The sequence below is a fragment of the Rissa tridactyla genome, chromosome 1, assembly GCF_028500815.1.
Source record: "Rissa tridactyla isolate bRisTri1 chromosome 1, bRisTri1.patW.cur.20221130, whole genome shotgun sequence".
NCBI lineage: Eukaryota > Metazoa > Chordata > Aves > Charadriiformes > Laridae > Rissa > Rissa tridactyla.
Window position 1 is genome coordinate 207,057,066 of NC_071466.1, and position 18,616 is coordinate 207,075,681.

Sequence of the window (18,616 nt, forward strand, 5' to 3'; positions counted from 1 at the left end):
ATTGGTTAGGTACTTGAAGTGTAGAAGTTAAATGTATTTTCAAAGATCAATAAAAGTCTACTCTAATAAATTTTCACACATTTATTTTTCAGGAGCTGGTGAATCAGGGAAAAGCACAATTGTCAAACAAATGAAGTAAGTATGGTGAAATACTACGATAGAGAAATATTTTTTTTTTATTTGAATAGAGAATTTATTTTTTTTCCTTCCGTAGGATTATCCATGAAGCTGGTTATTCAGAAGAAGAATGTAAACAGTACAAAGCTGTTGTCTACAGTAACACCATTCAGTCCATTATTGCTATCATTAGAGCAATGGGGAGGTTGAAGATAGACTTTGGTGATCCAACCAGGGCTGTGAGTATTGAAGTACACACATAGATATACAGCTGAAATATCCATTCATTTTCAATTTTTGACTGTTACTATTTCCTGAAAAAATCTCTTGATATCCCAAAATATTCTTTATCGGATACAAAGTTTGATTGAAAACTGAATGTCATTAGTCCTTACATGGCAAAGTGACCTACAGAGCAATCAGCAGTGTGTTGATTCCCAACAACTATTTGGTTTAGATACAATTCTCCAAATTCCATCTGAATTTGGAGAACTAAACATCTGAGTCTTGGGAGTTGTTGAAAAACATTAAACTGTGCAGTCATGTGTCTTTATTTGTAGAGACTTGTGGGCTTTTATGTTCTATAAGTCATTTAAGTTAGACATCTTCATGTTCCTTAAAAAACATAGCTTAAATAGGTAGACATCTAGCTACTGTCTGCACTTCTCAATTAGACCATAGGTACAGCAGTGCCTAAAACATATCCGGCCCCTGAGCTTGATCCTGTTTCATACTGGCTTCCAACGTGGAGGACTTTATTTTACTCAAGGGAGAGGCGTGGGCATACCCCTGCTGCTGGTGTCTAATTTTTTCATGATACCATATGGATTAAGGATTTTTCCCAAGAAATAGGAGACCTTTTTCTAAGTTTTTCTGCACCTTTTCTTTCTTTTGTTTAATGTCCCGCATACAAACCTCCGATGAGTCTATTTGTCATTCCACGTGTTGAAGCTGGTCTGCAGAATTGATTCTTTTGGCTTATTGTATTTCCAGTCCTAACCCTATACTCTTACCTGTGGTGACCCTGATTAAGTACATGTCTGCTCAGGAGCTTAGAGGCTCTGAATCTCTGTAAAATGCTTAGCTTAAGTGTTCTTGCTTGTCCTCTGGTTACAGGAATCTGCTCAATGCTGAAGTTGATCACCAAAGTTGTTAGTCTGAATAGCACTGCATCTTAGCTCAGAATGTGTGCCTTTACTTTCTTTCCATAGAAATCAATGTCAGAATACGGAAAGCTCAATAGTATGTTTTTTGAAGCAGGACCTAGCCACATTATCACTGTCTTGCAGGGAAGATGGAGGAAGGTTTTTTTTGCTGTTCTTGTATTGAAATAAGTATGTAAGGTAGTCAGAGGGATATTTTGTCATAGTTATTTCCGTGATGTTAAGATTGAATTGTGGTTTGGGTGGAGAGGAGCATCTTGAAAAATAAGAAATGGTATGTAAAGTCTTCATTCGTGACAAAGTCTTGTGTTCAAGATCTTGTTGATTGCTTAAAAAGCAATTTATAAATATTAGAGAATATACCTTCAGTGACCTTGTGAAATGCATTATGTATGGTTGTCATAAGGAATAAAAATGTTCATAAGATTCCATAAAGTGGGTCATAAAGTTGTATCTGAAATCCAAATCTGATTGGCAGTCATGTGAATTATTGGTTAATTTTCATTTTGTTCTTTGATAGTCATTATTTTATGTACATATGTTAATTCTAGCTGAAACCTCTTCAAACATAAACATAACTAGTAAAAGCTTCATTGTCATTGTTTTTTCCTCTCCACATTTATTCTCTTGTTTGCTGTTGTCTTCCCTTAAGACCAAAGTTTTCCAGGGCAGCAACACTATCTCATTGCAGTATTTGTGCAATGGAGTCCTCTCTGGAGTCTGGCAGTTAATGTTGGAAAGAGGCAGATGGTAGACTCATGTTACTAAATACATAGTAAGAGAAAACGGAGGAGGAGTAAATTTAGGTGTTAGCAGCTAAAATGACTAACAAGATTTTTGAGGGCTATTTTATATATGATATCAGTGTGAAGTCATCTGAGTTGGTCGACTTCAGAGAGCTGTATAAATGACAAGGCAAACTTTTGTCAGGGATAATCTTAAAATAGCTGTCCATCCCTTTGCACTTACGCAGGTTTGGTGGTCCAAGCTCTTTTTTCAGAGCAACACTGCTATTGGAACATCAGTACTAGATTTTTACCAATTGTAAAGTTAGAAATGGAAAAAGCAATTCAGAGCTTGTGTTATACATCTGTCTCACTTCTTAAAAAAATGTATAGTTACTCCGCAGTTACTATAGTACAGCCTTTTAAATTTTATTCTATTTTGTTGGAACGTTTTTTGGGTTTTGGAAAAAAAAAAAAGCTCAAAATTTTAATTCCTGAGAAAAACTGTTACATTCAGACTCTTTCTTCAATTTCTGAGGGGAATTTTTGAGGGTTTTATGCTAAATGGAATATGTTTATTTGGAAAATCATATACTGTTATTTCTGTCATAAGACTAATGGTAACAGCAGTGAGCTGAACTTTCTCTTTTTTAAAGCTTTTGAATCAGGGGAGCACAGATTATACCAGCAGCTTCAGTGATGGTCAGTCTCGAGACTGGTGTATCTTCCTTTGTCCTACAGGATGTTTCAGTACTAAAGTAGAAAGTAAAGTATCTTTTGAGAGACATCTAGTGAATGTGCTTTAAAGGACCATAGAACGTTTTCTGAATATAAGATTTGCTATAATTAGTTAGAGAGATGCTTAGATTAGTTTTTTTACATTCTCATTTATGAAATCTGGTATAAAAATAGTGACACCTAGAGAGGAAGCTGCCCCACCCCAGTATAATTAAAGCAAAGTATCTAGCATTGGTTAATAATGAAAATAGGACTTGATTGTTGCATGCTACCTCACTTACGGTATCTGTAGTACTTGCCATCCTTAGAAAAGGGAGTATGGGGGTAACAGAGACCACTTTTTATTTTAATGTTTGGGCTTTTTAAAAAGCTGAAATGGATCTTTCCCATCCCTGCCATTTTAGACCATGTAGAGATTAGAGCTATTTGAAATGGAGTAAATCTCGTATGTTTAAAAGTCAGACCATGTTAGGTGTAAAATGACATAATCATTCATGACAAAATTGACTGTCAGTTTCTAAGCTGTTTCTATCATGTGTCTTAATATATTGGCTTTTCTTTAAGATCCGATGCTTTTATGAGATGTAGGTCCTTGGCATTTGCATCTACGAACAATATTTAGCATCAGAAATGTCATTCGAGTTTCTTTTATGCAGGAATGTTGCTCAGACTACAGTCAGTGAGATCTAAGTGTCCAACCCTTGGATCTTTACTACTCTGTTTTTTTAAAATGTAATTATTAGTGCAATCGACCGAATTTTTATTAATTTTCCACAATTTGTCCTGTGCTTGTACAGTAATTGTTATTCTGTTAATTTCTTTGACAAATGTTCATTTTAGATTTGTAGCTATTCTAGCTTTCAAAAGACTTTTTGAACTATATATCAGTTACCTGTTCATATGTATAAATACATATGTTTACATATAGATATACATAAATCTCTTCAAGTTTGTTTTGAGTTGACTGAACTGCAAGCTTTTTGTTTTCAAGCTGTGAATATCGATATTACTCCATCCGTCTGCAAACAATTTTCCTGTTAGCTGTCATAATCTTTGATTATTTAGGTCTACAACAGACAATATCTTTGGAACAATCACTACTTTCTGTGCTTATCCTGAAAATATGGATTTTTTTCACAGCTTATTGTTTGAGTAGCAAAGGTGACAGAACCAGATTTTCCTACAAATTCATGTCTGTATCTACACTCACTGTTTTGTGAGACTAACCTTATATGTTGCTTGTGTTAATCCTCTTCTTTCTTGAAATACTTTCTGTTCCAGCTGATGTGCCTAAGTCTCTATTTTCTCCTTCTTCCTTTCCAGTATCATCTGTTCTCTTTTAATTATTGGACAAACAGTGCATGCTGTGGGTAGTAGCTACAAGCCACAAGTATGCTGATTTTTCTGGCTGACATACCTTTGCATTAGATCACATACAGCTAATAACCAAGGTCAGGCAGCTACCCACAGGAGAGTACTAATGTGGATCTCTTTCCTCTGCCCAGCTACTATCCTCTTTTTCCAATGCCTTACAGGGCTAACATTTTTAAGTTTCTTTCCTCAGTCAAAATTGGATGAAGGTAGCCAACTGGTCAAATTCTGTTACAGGATACTGGGAGATCGATATCCTGTGCTCCATTAGCCTCACTTTCAAAGGCAGTCATTATACATAGTCTTAAAATCCAGCATTTGCTGTCTTAAAAATCTTGATGTTTGCTTGATACAGCATTACCAAGAAAACTTGGTCTCTAGAAAAATTAAGGTAATGGGTGTTTGTAAGTGATTTATCTGGAAAGGCTTTAAGAAATATTTTTCTATTTCTGGATGCATGATTTGTGAAGAAATGAATATTTGTCACTTTCAAAGAAAGTTGGTTTTTGAAGCTTAAGTGTTTAATATGTTTTCTTCAGTCAGTCAACATACATCTGCATTTCTTAAGGTTCTAGTATGCATTGTAACTATTCCATTCAGTTTGTCGTATTTGATAAACAAGTAAGGTTAACTTGAGACTTGAGCACAAAATATGTTACTACTTTGCTTTACAGAAGCTTAGTTCAAATTATAAATAGATCAGAAGAAGCTTTATCAGCTGATGAGGAATTTGGTTAACTGCTCTTTCTGTTGTTGAAAAATGTGGGAATTAATATCCTATGCAGAAAACTAAGCCCAGTTGTTTTCCTTCACGTTTGTTGGTTTAGTTACATTCATGTTTACCAGGTTAGAAAAGTAGCTCATTTGCTGAATATAGTTCTTAGGTGATAGTACTTCCGTTGTATTTCTCAATGTTTGTCTCTCCACTTTCTGTTTACATCCTAAAGGATGATGCTCGGCAACTCTTTGTGTTAGCTGGAGCAGCAGAAGAAGGATTTATGACTGCAGAGCTTGCTGGAGTTATCAAGAGACTGTGGAAAGACACTGGAGTTCAAGCTTGTTTCAACAGATCTAGAGAATACCAGCTTAATGACTCTGCTGCCTAGTAAGTACTATGTGACAAACAGGACCCTCTTTGTCTTTTACGTAGTACCTAAAGCAATAGAAGTCTCATCTTTTGAAAAATCCTGCTCCCATGTAGGTGGAAAATATAGAAGTATCTGGACAAAGATACTGTCTGTCTACTTGGGTCAAAATGCTGCAACTAACCTTCAGAGTTGGAGAGGAAGAGGTGTGGTATAATTAGAATTTGAGTCATGTTCTGACCTGTTGTTTCATCCTTTTGAGGAAGACAAAGATTGTTTTAAGATGCTTTAATGCGTTACATAGCATTTTTTTTTTTTTTTACAAAAACATAACTCAATACCTGTTAGTATCTGAACATGTCCAGGAAACTTGATTACGTGATGTGAATCTGTGTTACCAAGGATACCACTTTCACATTCATAATAGAGTTTCTTCTGTCATTCAACATTGCTGCATTTTCTTTGTTAATTAGTGGTCTCTGTTAGAAATGGGTTGAGCAAAGGGAACAGTCAGGATGTGTTTTCTGTGCTAGGGTGCTTATTAAAGAAATAAAACAGTAAGGATTCAAGGGTGTGAGAAATATGTGATGGCAGCAAGTAGCAATGATTCAGCAAGGAAGAGTCCATTGAGGGAGAGGTAAGATGGTAAAGAATGACATAGTAGTGATACTGGCCTTATAGGGCAAATTTTTAAAGCTGAATTGATTTGTAGTGTTTGAAGTTGGTTTTCACTTTCCTTAAAATAAGGCACTTCTGTTCTTTAGAATAACTACATAAATAAACAACATGCAGGTAAGGTTACTGAGAAGACTATAGCTGGAGTAATGGCATGCTGAATGAATAGAATGTGATCAAATTGTATTGAAACAACATTGATGCTCCCAGCATGGTTGTTACTTGTTTACTGAAGTTCTTCTAAGGGTACAGAAGGTGGATGGCAACAAGCTGAGCTCACGATGACAGATCTCTTGACTTAAGAAATAGCACTTGCATAAACTTTCTTCAATACGGAGCACTTCATTTGGAGGATGGTTACTTTCCTCCAATAACCTTCTCTGTTCTATGTTGTTTTAGATACCTCTACCACCAGTTTCATAACAAAAATGTTGTTCTAGCACTGCAATCGTATCTTTAAAATCGCTAATTTCTGGTTAGACTGAAAGAAGAACATAATGCCTTCCCTATTTACTGTGGGAAAAGCACAAATGAGATTTGTATGGTTTTTAGAAACACTGGGCTTCTTGGCCTGCATTGCAAGAATTTTGGCAATGAAAGTTTACTATTGTAAAAAATATGTACTATTAGAAATTCTCAATAGAAAGTTAATTGTTATTTATTAATCATTTTCTTAAACACATTAATTCTGGCCAAAACACTGCGTTGTTCTTTTTGTCCGTATTATCAGATCCAGGGTAATTTGGTGCTTTGGTTATAGTTTAACTTGGAGTTCAGTAGGTTACAAAGATGAAGGAGTTCTAGTGCAAATAACGTTGGTATATGTGGAACCATGTTTGAATTTTGCGATTTCAAAAGAAGAATTCTTTGTACTGGAGTTAATTGCATAAGTTTTCTTTCTTCTAGGATGAAATATCTTTGTGTCTCTAAACCTTATTTCAAAAAAACCTCAGAAAATTGAGGGAAATAATGTGTCTTGTCTTTTGTCTCATCTCAGAGAAAGCTATTCTATGAAAGTCAAGCACAATATAATTAATGGACCTAGAACTTCTGTAAGTCTTTGTACTTATCTTGTTAACTGTTTTATGAATAACTGAAAGCAGTGTTTATTTTTACCTTCAGTTACTTGAATGACTTGGACAGGATAGCACAAACCAGCTACATTCCAACCCAACAGGACGTTCTCAGGACTAGAGTGAAAACTACAGGAATAGTGGAAACTCACTTTACTTTCAAAGATCTTCATTTTAAGTATGTAAATCATGCTGCATGTTCCTCTGTCTGTTATGGTTTCTGTAAAGTTACAGGAGATGGGCTTTCAATGATGTAATGTAACAAATTTGTCTAATCACAACTTTGATATCTCCCTCCCCTTTTTCTCTGAAAAAAAATCCTCACGCTCGGCTCAGTTTTCTGAAGGGATGTGGGAGTTGTTGGAACTCCTCCTATAACTCAGAATAAATATGCAGATATTAAGTAATAAAGGCTTTGGTTTTATTGGAAGCTTTTTGTAAAGATTTTTTTATGTAAATTAAATCTCATTTTCTGCTATATTAAATAACTGCTGTTCTATCAGATTCTTCCCTTTAAATTCAGTTGGAGAGCTGGAGGTTTGTAAATGTTTGCTGTTGTCCTATGAAAGAGTAAATCCATTTTCCTGAAGAACTGAATTCAAATATGTATTGTACTTTAAGGTAGTACTTTATTTAGTCATGAAAGAGTGTGACTTATGTTTCCTGTAATGTGTGTCCAAAGACATTAATGATGAAAGCATAGGATAGTACAAATGTAATAATATTCTACCTCTGACTGATCAGGAAGAATGAGAAGAAAACTCAGTAAAGCTCACATTGCATCTGCATTTAGATTGTTCAGAGATTGTTGTCAGCATGTCTGTCCAATGTATTTGTTTAGTATCTTCATGGAAAATACTTTTTTTGTGTAAATGCATAGCAGGTGTTGTAATATGGATGCTTCAGGGCCATCAGTACTGTGGGAATATGTTTTGTTTCCTTGTTTCAGGGTTTAAGTATACAAAATACCGGTAAATGGGAATGAATCTCTTGCAAACCTAAGAAGAGTAGTCCTTAGCCAAGCCTCAGGAGAGATCTTCAGTGTTCTGAGGAGCTATCCATTTTCTCAATCACTTCCTAATGTTTCTTGTTCAGTTACCTGTTGTAATGTGTTTAAATTTTTCTACATTCTCAATGAATACGTAGACAGGTAGCTCTACATCCAGCCTGTACTGATTATTAGGACTGTTATAAGTGCCATATGATTACAGTCCTACAAAGTCCATTATAAGGACCGTATGATTATACTTCTATAAAATGTGCAACTTTAAGACAGGCCTTTGGAAGTATTTAGCTGTAATGTTGTACATTTGAACACCTGTACCGCAGGTGTTTAAATTTTAGGTGCCTTAGGCTTAATGAGTTATTGAAAGTGCTTGAAGAAGTATACTCTTACATAACATTGAAAAGAACTTTTGAGATGAACTAAAAGCATAAAAGGTTTGATTATACCAGGGTGAGGGTACATGAACATGACTAACTGCAATATTGTATACTTCAGGGATTTTTTTTTCATTATCTTTTCTTTCCTGTGTGTGTTTAGATTCTTTGAGGTTGAGCCTCATTTCAGCCTTCTCCCTAAAGTGCTTAGCATAGCTTTGATTATTGATTCAATCTAAAATGCAAATAGCAAGTCATCTTCATCCTGTTTCTATAGACTAGTTCGGAAGTTGAGTCTGATTACTTACTACTTTTGTCTTCAAAGAACACCTTATTTTGTTGAAATGTTCTTCTGATAATTTAACAAAATCTTATGGAAATTCAGGTCTTAGTACAAAATTATAAAATGTTAGCATTAGAATTGACAGAAGTATAAATATCCTATGGGTGCAGCCATCACTAATTATTTGAGAACTAAGTAGAAGTTGATGGCTGACTTGAATTTATATAGGGTGATCTTGAGAGACTTACCCTGAAAGGTATCTCTGAAGGTAAGGAACAATCCTAAGGAATGCTTTTTTCACTTTAAAATTCTAACACGAGTAATCTTTAAAATGTTTTTAAGATGGCATTATTCCATTGTAGAACATTAAATAGGCAATGAGCATTGTCACTTGCATACCCAAGTAGAAGACCTCGTTAGAGGTTATAATGTTTCTGACAGTTTTTGATCAGAAAGCCAAGGGTCTTTATTTTTCTTCTAATTTGTTTTCTTCTTTATTTCTTTTTACTGTGTTTTTTTTTAAAATAAAAATCTAGCAACTCAAACACTTGAAGATTTCTAAGAATATCAGTTCTAATTGAATCTTTTCTAGTGCAATTTACCTAGTCATGTAGCACACTAACATTAAATCGGTAGGGGTTTTTTTGTCTGCCTGCCCCCCCTGCCATTTTACAGCCCAGGGAAAACAGGAAAGAGGGGTAATAAAAAAAAATACAGGTTGGTTTTAATAACTCTGTAATATGTGAGACTTTCCAGATGTGTATCTGTCCTAGTCTGAGGAAAACAGAACCATTTTCTTTTCAGTAATCTTACTTTTCAGTTAAGCCTCTTCTAACTCTCTGAAATTAACGGCATATCTTTCAGACAGTGTCCGCTCCTAGCAGATAAGGTCTAATGTTTATAGCGAGTACCAAGGAATGGTATGCAGAGAGGCTCCTGCTTTCTTACACTTATCGTTATAAGGTCAGCTAACTGTGTTATGTACCAAGTTAGAGGGTCGGAAGTGGAAGAGTGTAAACGGGTTGCACCTGTGGGGAGAAGTGGACAGGACAGCTGACCCAAAACTGACCAGCGGGGTATTCCATCCCGTCTGTATCATGCTCAGTATAAAAGCTAAGTGATCAAAGGGGTCAGCCTCTTTCTTCAATGGCTGGTGTCCAAGGAGGACGGACTGTCTGTCTCCCTTTGATTCTGATCTCTGGATTCCTGAATCCAGTTCCTGAGTTCAGCTCCCGTCCAGCTCCGTTGGTCAGTCCAGTCTGGGACTTTCCGAGCACCTGCTGCTGACTTGATTGTCATCCTGGGAGCTCCATACTAGTTTTGTATGTATTTCTATTATTATTATTTATTATTATTTTAAAGTAGTTTAGTTTCTTTTCAACTCTAAGTCTCTCGCTCTTATTTTCTTTCCTCTCCTCTGAAGCGAGATGCTGTCCCTACTCTGAAGGCTAGAGAGGTAAAAGAGAGCACCTGTTTTTCATTTCAGTGGCCAGGACAGTATCATATTTTTGTAAACACCCTGCCTCAAAAAAACATTTGCCAAATTCAGTCTTTTGCAAGGCTGAGGACTGGAGTAAACAACTTGTATAACCTTAAAAAAGAAGTGAAAGCAATCATAATAAATATCTGGTGTCCTTTTATCCCACATCACATTTTCTATGGTACTGGAATCATGTTCTTTGCTGAAATAGTCTGAAAGAAGCATAACGTAGCAAATCTGGCAACACTAGCTTTCAGAAACATTGTGCTAATGAAAGGACCTTGCGTAAGTCCTTACATTTGCACAATTGCAGATAAACCATTCAGAAAGCTATCTGTTTATTCTACCTAAGTAACATAGCTTAGGGGAGTGATGACTAGAGAAGTGTCTTTAATATTTTACATTTACTTCAGTCAAGTAATTTGTCTTAATGTGGCATAGTCGCCTTGTAATCTCATCGGAGAAGTCTACCTTCTTTAAATAATGGAAAGTCATTAAAAAGCATTTGTCTAGATCTTCATTCTTTGTATAAGGGGGATAGATTCAGCTGTTACAAACTTCATTACTTTCAGCACTGCCTTGTATTTCTTTTTAGTTCATTGTAGGCTCTGACTTACCTTGCGTAAGCAAAATATGGTTCTTTTGAGTAGTCGAATCGTGGACGGTACTATGAATTTTAGCACCTGAGGCAAGTGCTTAAAAGATGGGCTTGCACATAACCCTGTGTGCACGACCTCACATATTGGAAAGTGGAATCTGTAAATGATTCTTTAAAAACTTTTAAAAATTTGTCTGCAGATTAGAGCAGCTTCTGTGAGTGTTTCAGTCTTTTGGGACTGTGACCTAATAGGCCTCAGTGTGACTTGTAAGAGGGCAGATGGAAAGCTTATGTACTTGAAGACCACTCTGTTCAGAATAGCTAATTTTTCTGAAAGATACTTGCAGCCTTATTTTTTTTATTAATTTTGTGTGCCAAATAGGGTTTTTTTTCTGTATGTCTGTACTCATATCATATGGAGAAGAAGCTTCATTACATAAAACAATCCATTGGGTTCTTATTTCTCGCTGTTTCTTGCGTGTTCACTGTGAAACTGTGGTGCCAAGGCTTCATTCAGCACTAGATTTTAGTATACAAAAAATTCAAAAATGAGTGCATAAATATGGAAATTAAATTTTTCTTATGTTCTAGAAGTTGTCTGTCTTCTGCGTTTTTCCTCCCTTCTCAGGGTATATGCTGGCAACATAGTCTGAATAAGCCAAAATCATACAATGCCTCTTGTGCAGACCTATTTTCTTTACAGATTTTAGCTGTTCTTTGAAAGAATACTTACTACAACAGTTCTTTATTAATATGGAAGTTGTGCCTTGTTTTCTTATGCCTATCAGTTACCACGTTAGTAGTAATACTTTTGCATGGAGCAGTGCCATGAGATGTTATTGAACTAGGTGAGACCCATGCAGATTCACATTACAGGACTGCCATCAGTATAAAGCATTTAATTTCTCATGTTCCTTAGAAGCTGATGTCCACAAAAAATAAAAGGAGCATTTTTCTTGTTCAGTTTCTCAGTTAATTTTTCTATTTTGTATTCTCTTCTGTCCTATAAAGAATGAGATTTATTATTGTTCAACCCTACATGCCGCACTTTCTGACAAAACCCCCTCAACATGATAGCCTTATTACTAATATAATTCTGAATGATTTTTAGGCCATGCTGGAATATCTTTACAAGAATTGTAACTATGCATCTTAACAACTGTTATTCTGGTCTGGATTTCTCTTCCTGTTTGTATGACACTTTTGCCTAACTGAGGTTTTCATGATAGAGCTGGCCGTTCTGCTACTTACAACAAAGAGGACGGAGATGTAGGAACTGATCTGTCCTCTGTTCTTTCTTCTCTCTCTTCCTCCTCCCATTTGAACATTTTTATACATACTGACTTCTAAGCTCTTTTTTGTGACAATATAGAAAAAAGTTAATTACTTGTGAAAAGCTCTGAAGACAGAAGTCAGGCCATTTTTAAAAGGTATAATTGCATTTTCGTGTAAGTAGGAGGAAAAAATATGTTTACATGATAGAACATTGACTGACATAGCGAGGGAAGTAATATGTGACATATTTGCATTGTTTTGAAGCTGTAACGCATTGCAGCAATTTGAGGCAACCAAACCTTTTCTGTGATAAGAAAGGAATAGGTGGGAAAATTCTGTTTTCTCTCTTTTTTTTTTTTTTTTTTTATTGGTGTTGGATGTCCATCCCACCCCTCCGCCCCCATGATTCACGGTTCAGATGCTGTTTATCTGGCTTGCAAAATACTTGAAGTTCCTAATGATGTCTAATGAAAGCTCTGTCTTTCAGAGTGGCTGTAGCCCATAATAGTAAATGGCCATTTAAAGCGTTGAGATAGCAGAGAAAAGCAAATCCATTCATATCGTGCTAATTTGCTGATCCACTGCTGTTAAGTTCTGGAATGTGGTCTTTTCCTATTGCTCTATTTCTGCTAAGCTAAGAATTCAAAAGAAACAAAATTCACCTTTATAGCTCAGTTCTCCCACTTACCTGCATTTCAAAAAAAACCCAAACGCTTTTATTAGAGGGAAAATGATTATTCTTGTTAGGTAAATGCTTATTTTGTCTTTTAAGAGAACTTTGAAAATAATTTTGTCTCTTAAATATCCTATTTAAACATGGACAGTTGAAAAATAGATCAGCTTGCAGTTTGGTTTAGGAGAGTGAGGATCTGAAACTCACCAGGATTTGGAGATTCCAGATTAAAATTGAAAAAGTGAAAATTAAATTTTATATATTTATATTCAGAATACTAAACAATCATCAAGTCATTTTTGCTTGTATCCATCTTCCTTCATATTGCATTATTTCAAAGTATTAAAACAGACACCACTCTGCTCTTAAAGAATCTTAACACTCTTGATCAATACCTTTTATTTTTCTAAACTTTTTATTCATTTGGGCTAAAGGTTGAGTAACAGTTTCATCTCGTTTACAATTAGTAGTTAGCTGTGTATTTTTATTTTTTATAGATTGCAATTAACTGTTAATGAAATAGAGTACAAATTATTTGTAAATAATCAGTTGTGTTTAGCTTTCATCTCACACTTTCTCACGTTTTGTAAAATGTTGTGTAAGAAGACTTTTAAGCGTTTGTGAAAATAGGGTTTTTTTATATTGAGACATTAAATAGTAATAAATGTTGCAGATTTGTATGCCTTCTAAAAAATTTTGTGATCTGGCTTACACAGCTGATACTTTCAGCTTTTATTGGTTAATATTCAGAAAGCTAAAAATTCCAAAGTTCATTCCCTGCTTTGTACTTCTGTTTTGCAGAATGTTTGATGTTGGAGGCCAAAGATCAGAGCGGAAGAAGTGGATTCATTGTTTTGAGGGTGTTACAGCAATTATTTTTTGTGTGGCGTTAAGTGATTATGACTTGGTCTTGGCTGAAGATGAGGAAATGGCAAGTACCTTAATGTTGAAAACAGGAATAGTTGTTGGGTAGAAACTAAATAACTTTGAAAGCAAAGATATAAATACATCTTTTAGAGTATTACTGCTTTATAAGATGTATGGGTTTTGTGTAAAAGGTCTCAGAGATACGGTGATAGAATTCATGCTTTCAGATTTCAGAGTATTTCCTCATGTTCTCAGAAGGAATGCTATGAGACAAGTATTCTCTTCAGCTACATTATTTTATGTTGTAAAGGATGCATAAATTAATGAGGATAGATGGTCAGTAATACACATTTTAGGCTCTTTATGTATGCTAGAAGTATATAATAAGATTGCTTGGCTTACCTGTTTTGTACTTCATGTTTTGTTTTCCCCAGTCTTCAGTTTTTCTTTCTAAATGTGAAATTTTTCTGAAAATGTGTAAAAAAAAAAAAAAAAAAAAAAAAAAAAAAAAAAAAAAAAAAAAAAAGGCAGAATTTTTTCTCGTCTTCCTCCCTTCCAATCCCTTCCACTCTTTTCTCCTTTTTCAAGGTGTGATTCCTCCCATGTCAGTATGCAGTGTGCGCAGTCTTTTTACTATCTGAGTGCTCTAAAGTGATGCTTATCTATCGTATGTGAATCGTTAATTCTGTGCTCTTCCTCATGTTCTGCAACTTCTTATAGTTTGGGGAGGAGAGAGACGTAAAAAAAACCTTTCAGGTCAAATGTAGCCAAAGAAGGTCATAGCTAGCACCCTGCTACTTAAATGAGTGGAGCTTGGCCAAAGTACTTACACACTGGATGGTTTTTCTACAGAGTTAAAAATTAGAGTAAAAGGAAAAAAATCTGCTCATTTGATTCTCTAGTTCTATAGAAATTTTTATTTTTTTTCTTATGCTGGAGTCTCAGCTAGGTGCACAATTTCAGTTTCAGTTTCCAGAAGATCTAATCAATATAAGAAAAATTCAGGTAACTCAGCAGCTCTTGCAGAATGTCTGTACTGCAAAATGTTAAAACACACCAAAAATTTTTAAAAAATGAAACAGCCTAAGCTTGCAAATGAGGAAAAAAAAGAAAAAAAGAAAAAAACCAACCCAAACACAGTAGTTGCTTATACCCTGCTCGTGAAAGTGTTCTTGGTAGTGGTCTTGGCCTCTCTGTGTTTTATTTTCCTGCGGTAAAATGTGATTCTGTATGCTAGAAACTTAGTTTTTTTAACTTATCTGGTTCATTTGTAACTAATCAAAAACATGTATCCTGATTTTACCACTGCAGGCTGATAAAATATAACAAGGTGTTTCTTTCCAATTACAGAATCGGATGCATGAAAGCATGAAATTGTTTGACAGTATCTGCAACAATAAATGGTTTACAGACACGTCTATTATTCTCTTCCTGAACAAGAAAGATCTTTTTGAAGAAAAAATAAAAAGGAGTCCTCTCACTATTTGCTACCCTGAATATGCAGGTATTGGAGGGGGGTGCAGGTGTCAAGTAATTTTTAGTTAAATTCCGTCATTTTTGATGCGCAAATCTGGAGGAGTTTAATAACTCTCAGTATCTAAAGTGTTTAAATGAAATATAGTTTAAGATGGGGGGTTGTTTTTATGGATCACAAATGAAATAGTGCTAAGTCGGATTCGTCTTTTTAATCAGGGAAATAATTCTGGTCCACTGATAGCATTTAAATGTTACTGCTGCAGCAGCTCTTTTCAGCCTAATTTATTTAGCCCATTCTTTTTTTCTGACGTCCTCTTATTTTTGTATTTAGATATAATTTTTTCAGTAGCAGGAATCCCTGAGGATACGTGAGAGTTTACTTGAACAGGGAATGTACATACATGTTAGAAGTAGGTGGCTTACTCAGGAAATACATAGAAAAAGAGGATGATTTAATTTAACAAGTCTTAGACTTTTTATGTACCATATTCATTGTAACTTCAGGCTATTACGTTGTACAGAAAATAGCACATTGGGAGGTAAAAGTTTAGGAGAAATGTGTATGTCTTTAATTGAGTTTGGGAAAAACCCAAACCCTTTAAAAACATAAAAATGGAAAGTGAATAACTTGAATGAAGGAAACAAAATATCCTAATCAAGGAAACCATGACGGGTCATTAATGACTTGTTCTGTCTGCCACTGAAGGAAATGGAAAGACTCTTCCTGCAGCTGAAATTTGAGTCCTTAGTTTTTATTCTTAAAAATGTGTCCAGAAAGATTCCTTCAGGATTTATCTATGGTATCTTAAAGCAGTGGCTGTGGAATTACTCCTCTTCAGGTTTAGGTTAACTATTTCTAAAGAACCACTTCCTTCAAAGATATAGCATGCATCTTAGGCTTTCTCAGTTTGAAACCTGCTTACTGAGCAATTTTCTCCTTCTAGGATCAAACACTTACGAAGAAGCAGCTGCTTACATTCAGTGTCAGTTTGAAGATCTGAACAAGAGAAAAGACACGAAGGAAATCTACACTCACTTCACATGTGCCACAGACACAAAAAATGTGCAGTTTGTTTTTGATGCTGTAACTGATGTCATTATTAAAAATAACCTTAAAGACTGTGGCCTCTTCTGAGAAACAGACAAACAGTTGCTAAATGGTAAATTACATGCCTGAAAACAGGACTTAGGCATTTGGAATATGCCAATGCTGTGTAAAACCTACATGGATATACTTAATTCTCTTCTATTTTATTTCTAGGTTTGGAGAATGACTTCGCACAATTCTTATCTGATTCTTTTCAAGGTGAAAGAAATACAAATACATTGTGCTGAATGATAGATCAGTACTGTACTTGCCTGTTTTAACAGCTTTATTTATGTTTGTCTTGTAAATTTAAGTAATTAGTTAACACTGAGATGTCAGTTGATTGTATGTAAACTTATAATTGTAGTAATGTATTTGTATAAACGTTGAACGGAATATTTTAGTAACTTGATGTCGTCTAAAATTTCCATGTTTTATGAAGATACTCTTGGAGGAGACAGACACTTTTTGCCTTCGGATTATTTAAACATCTTGTAAAATTAAATTTTCTTTTCATGTTAAGGGTGCATGCTGCCTGTTCTTTACTTTTGTTGGTAATACTGTATATGGCGTTAGCTTTTTTGATATTTAAACAGCCTCGTACACCTGCTCAGACTTCAAGAAACATAACTAATAAAACTTGTTTTTTGCCTTAAGTTTTGAAAAAATGTTTTTATAAATTTAAGATAAATGCAAAGATTATTTTTTAAATTTAAATGAAATCCACAGTTTATGAAATCTGGGATAGCAGTCTTTGCAGTGCAAATGTGGCAACACTGAGAAACTGAATTTTAAGGTTCAACTATCATTGAAGTTGATGGAAATGCAAAAAGGAAGTTGTTAAAACCATTCACATCAATAAAAAAAAGTCTGAAACTGTGGTCTTTACTAGTGCAGTGAATGGCAAAATTATCTTCGGGGGTTTTTTATAGACCATTAAAAAAGGCTGGACTTCAGAGTAATATTTTTTCTGCTTACTTAAGAAGTAAAATCATGTTCTCCTTAAGCTTTTTGCTATTTTCTGGTAATAAAACTAGGTTGATAATTTAATAACCGTAGAAGTATCAGGTTCTCCCAGAAGACATGGCACAGTGGCTTCACAGGTTAAAGCAATTTCCTGTTGCATATAAAAAGAATCTTCAGTATTTTGGATAGGGTATTTTAGTGACTTGTTGATTCTTTAATTTCCTCTTTAATTATAATTAAGGTCTCACTGTTTCTTTAAATAATAAGTTAAAGAATATGATTTTCTTCTGGTTATGCTTTCATTATGTGTTTTGCTATCTTATCCATTGCCTTATGAGTAGTGCCAAAACTGATTTTTTTATACAGATTTTAAAATGAACAAGCTTGTATTTGTAAATAAGTTCGTGGATGGTTGTCTTAAATGTATGTCATCTAGAAAATATGAACGTATCAAACTTGGAAATATGATTTTCTATAATTGTTAAAATTTTTCTGGCAGCTACAGTACACCATAGGTTCTTTGAGAAGTAAATCAGTCTTTGAACCTGTTGCTATTTTTCTGTTATCTTAGCATTTATGTTCTTAGAAATGTTCAACCAAAATATTTAAGTCATTGTTCGTTATTTAATTTTTAATTGTGTATGTATTTCGGTTAGGCTTCAGATAGCTTGAGTAAAACTTGTCTGCACTACTCATTCTTTAATGCTTCCTTTGTTAGGTACAGAATTGCTAAATGCTTTTTAAATGAGAGATTAGAAAGGAGATAACTTACTACTGGAGGTTGTTAAGTATATTCATACATTATGAGCTCTTTCAGCAGTTATGGTAAGCAATCTGTATATCCTGGGCTGCCTTTAATTGTGCTTTACAGTTCTGGACACATACCTGATTTTGAATCTCATTGACCTACTTTGTGGAAATTGTATTTACACCTACGTTCAAGTTGGTTTTTGTACTTAATGTAAAACAAAAATTGGGATTAATCAAATTACGTAAATAAATTTAAATTTTGTGCCTTGCTTGAAAGAAATGTTTTTCATTAAATGTGCCGATGGAAATCTTTTTGCATCCATTCTGTGGACATAACTAGGTAGTAAAAATGAGAAGATACAAAGTCAAGAGTAAATTAAAAAACTTTATGCAAGAAATAGTAACATGAAAATGGGCATAAAGTGATTATTGATAAATTCCTAAATATTTTTCCTTTGCCATTGTTCATAACAGCTTCAGTTGGAGAATTTTTGGAATTTTATAACTAGTGTTTTCTGTAGTATTTACATCTTACCACAGAATAAAATTGTGAAATACTTTTGCTTCCTAGTCCTGGCAGGTGAGTGTGTCTATTCTGACTTGGTGAGTGGACAGCAGGTATGTTTCCCTATAGATGCTCTGTACTGGTTGATCAATCTTTGTCCTGAGATTAAAGTTGTCAGCCTAGGCAACACTCTAGGAAAAGCTACAAGAGGATTTATGTGCAATAGTGGGAACCGCACACTTAGTTGTAAAAAGGCTCCACTCTATCTGTTCTGTCAGGAGGCTGCTTCTCAGTTGGAGTACTACAGAAAATGGAGGAAATCCTGTAGG

The 18,616-nt window shown here is 34.7% G+C and overlaps 1 protein-coding gene across 3 annotated transcripts in view; it reads left to right on the forward strand.

The window, feature by feature from the left end:
* GNAI1 (G protein subunit alpha i1) overlaps positions 1–18,051 on the forward strand; it is a 38,050-nt gene extending 19,999 nt beyond the window's left edge. For all 3 annotated transcript variants that reach the window (XM_054212735.1, XM_054212745.1, XM_054212754.1), the window contains exons 3-10: positions 93–135; positions 215–356; positions 5,062–5,219; positions 6,997–7,125; positions 13,438–13,567; positions 14,854–15,007; positions 15,924–16,139; positions 16,241–18,051. In XM_054212735.1, the coding sequence (XP_054068710.1) occupies positions 93–135; positions 215–356; positions 5,062–5,219; positions 6,997–7,125; positions 13,438–13,567; positions 14,854–15,007; positions 15,924–16,114 (947 nt within the window). In that variant the 3' untranslated portion in view covers positions 16,115–16,139; positions 16,241–18,051. The remainder of the gene's footprint in view (positions 1–92; positions 136–214; positions 357–5,061; positions 5,220–6,996; positions 7,126–13,437; positions 13,568–14,853; positions 15,008–15,923; positions 16,140–16,240) is intronic.
* The last annotated feature ends 565 nt before the right edge of the window (positions 18,052–18,616 follow it).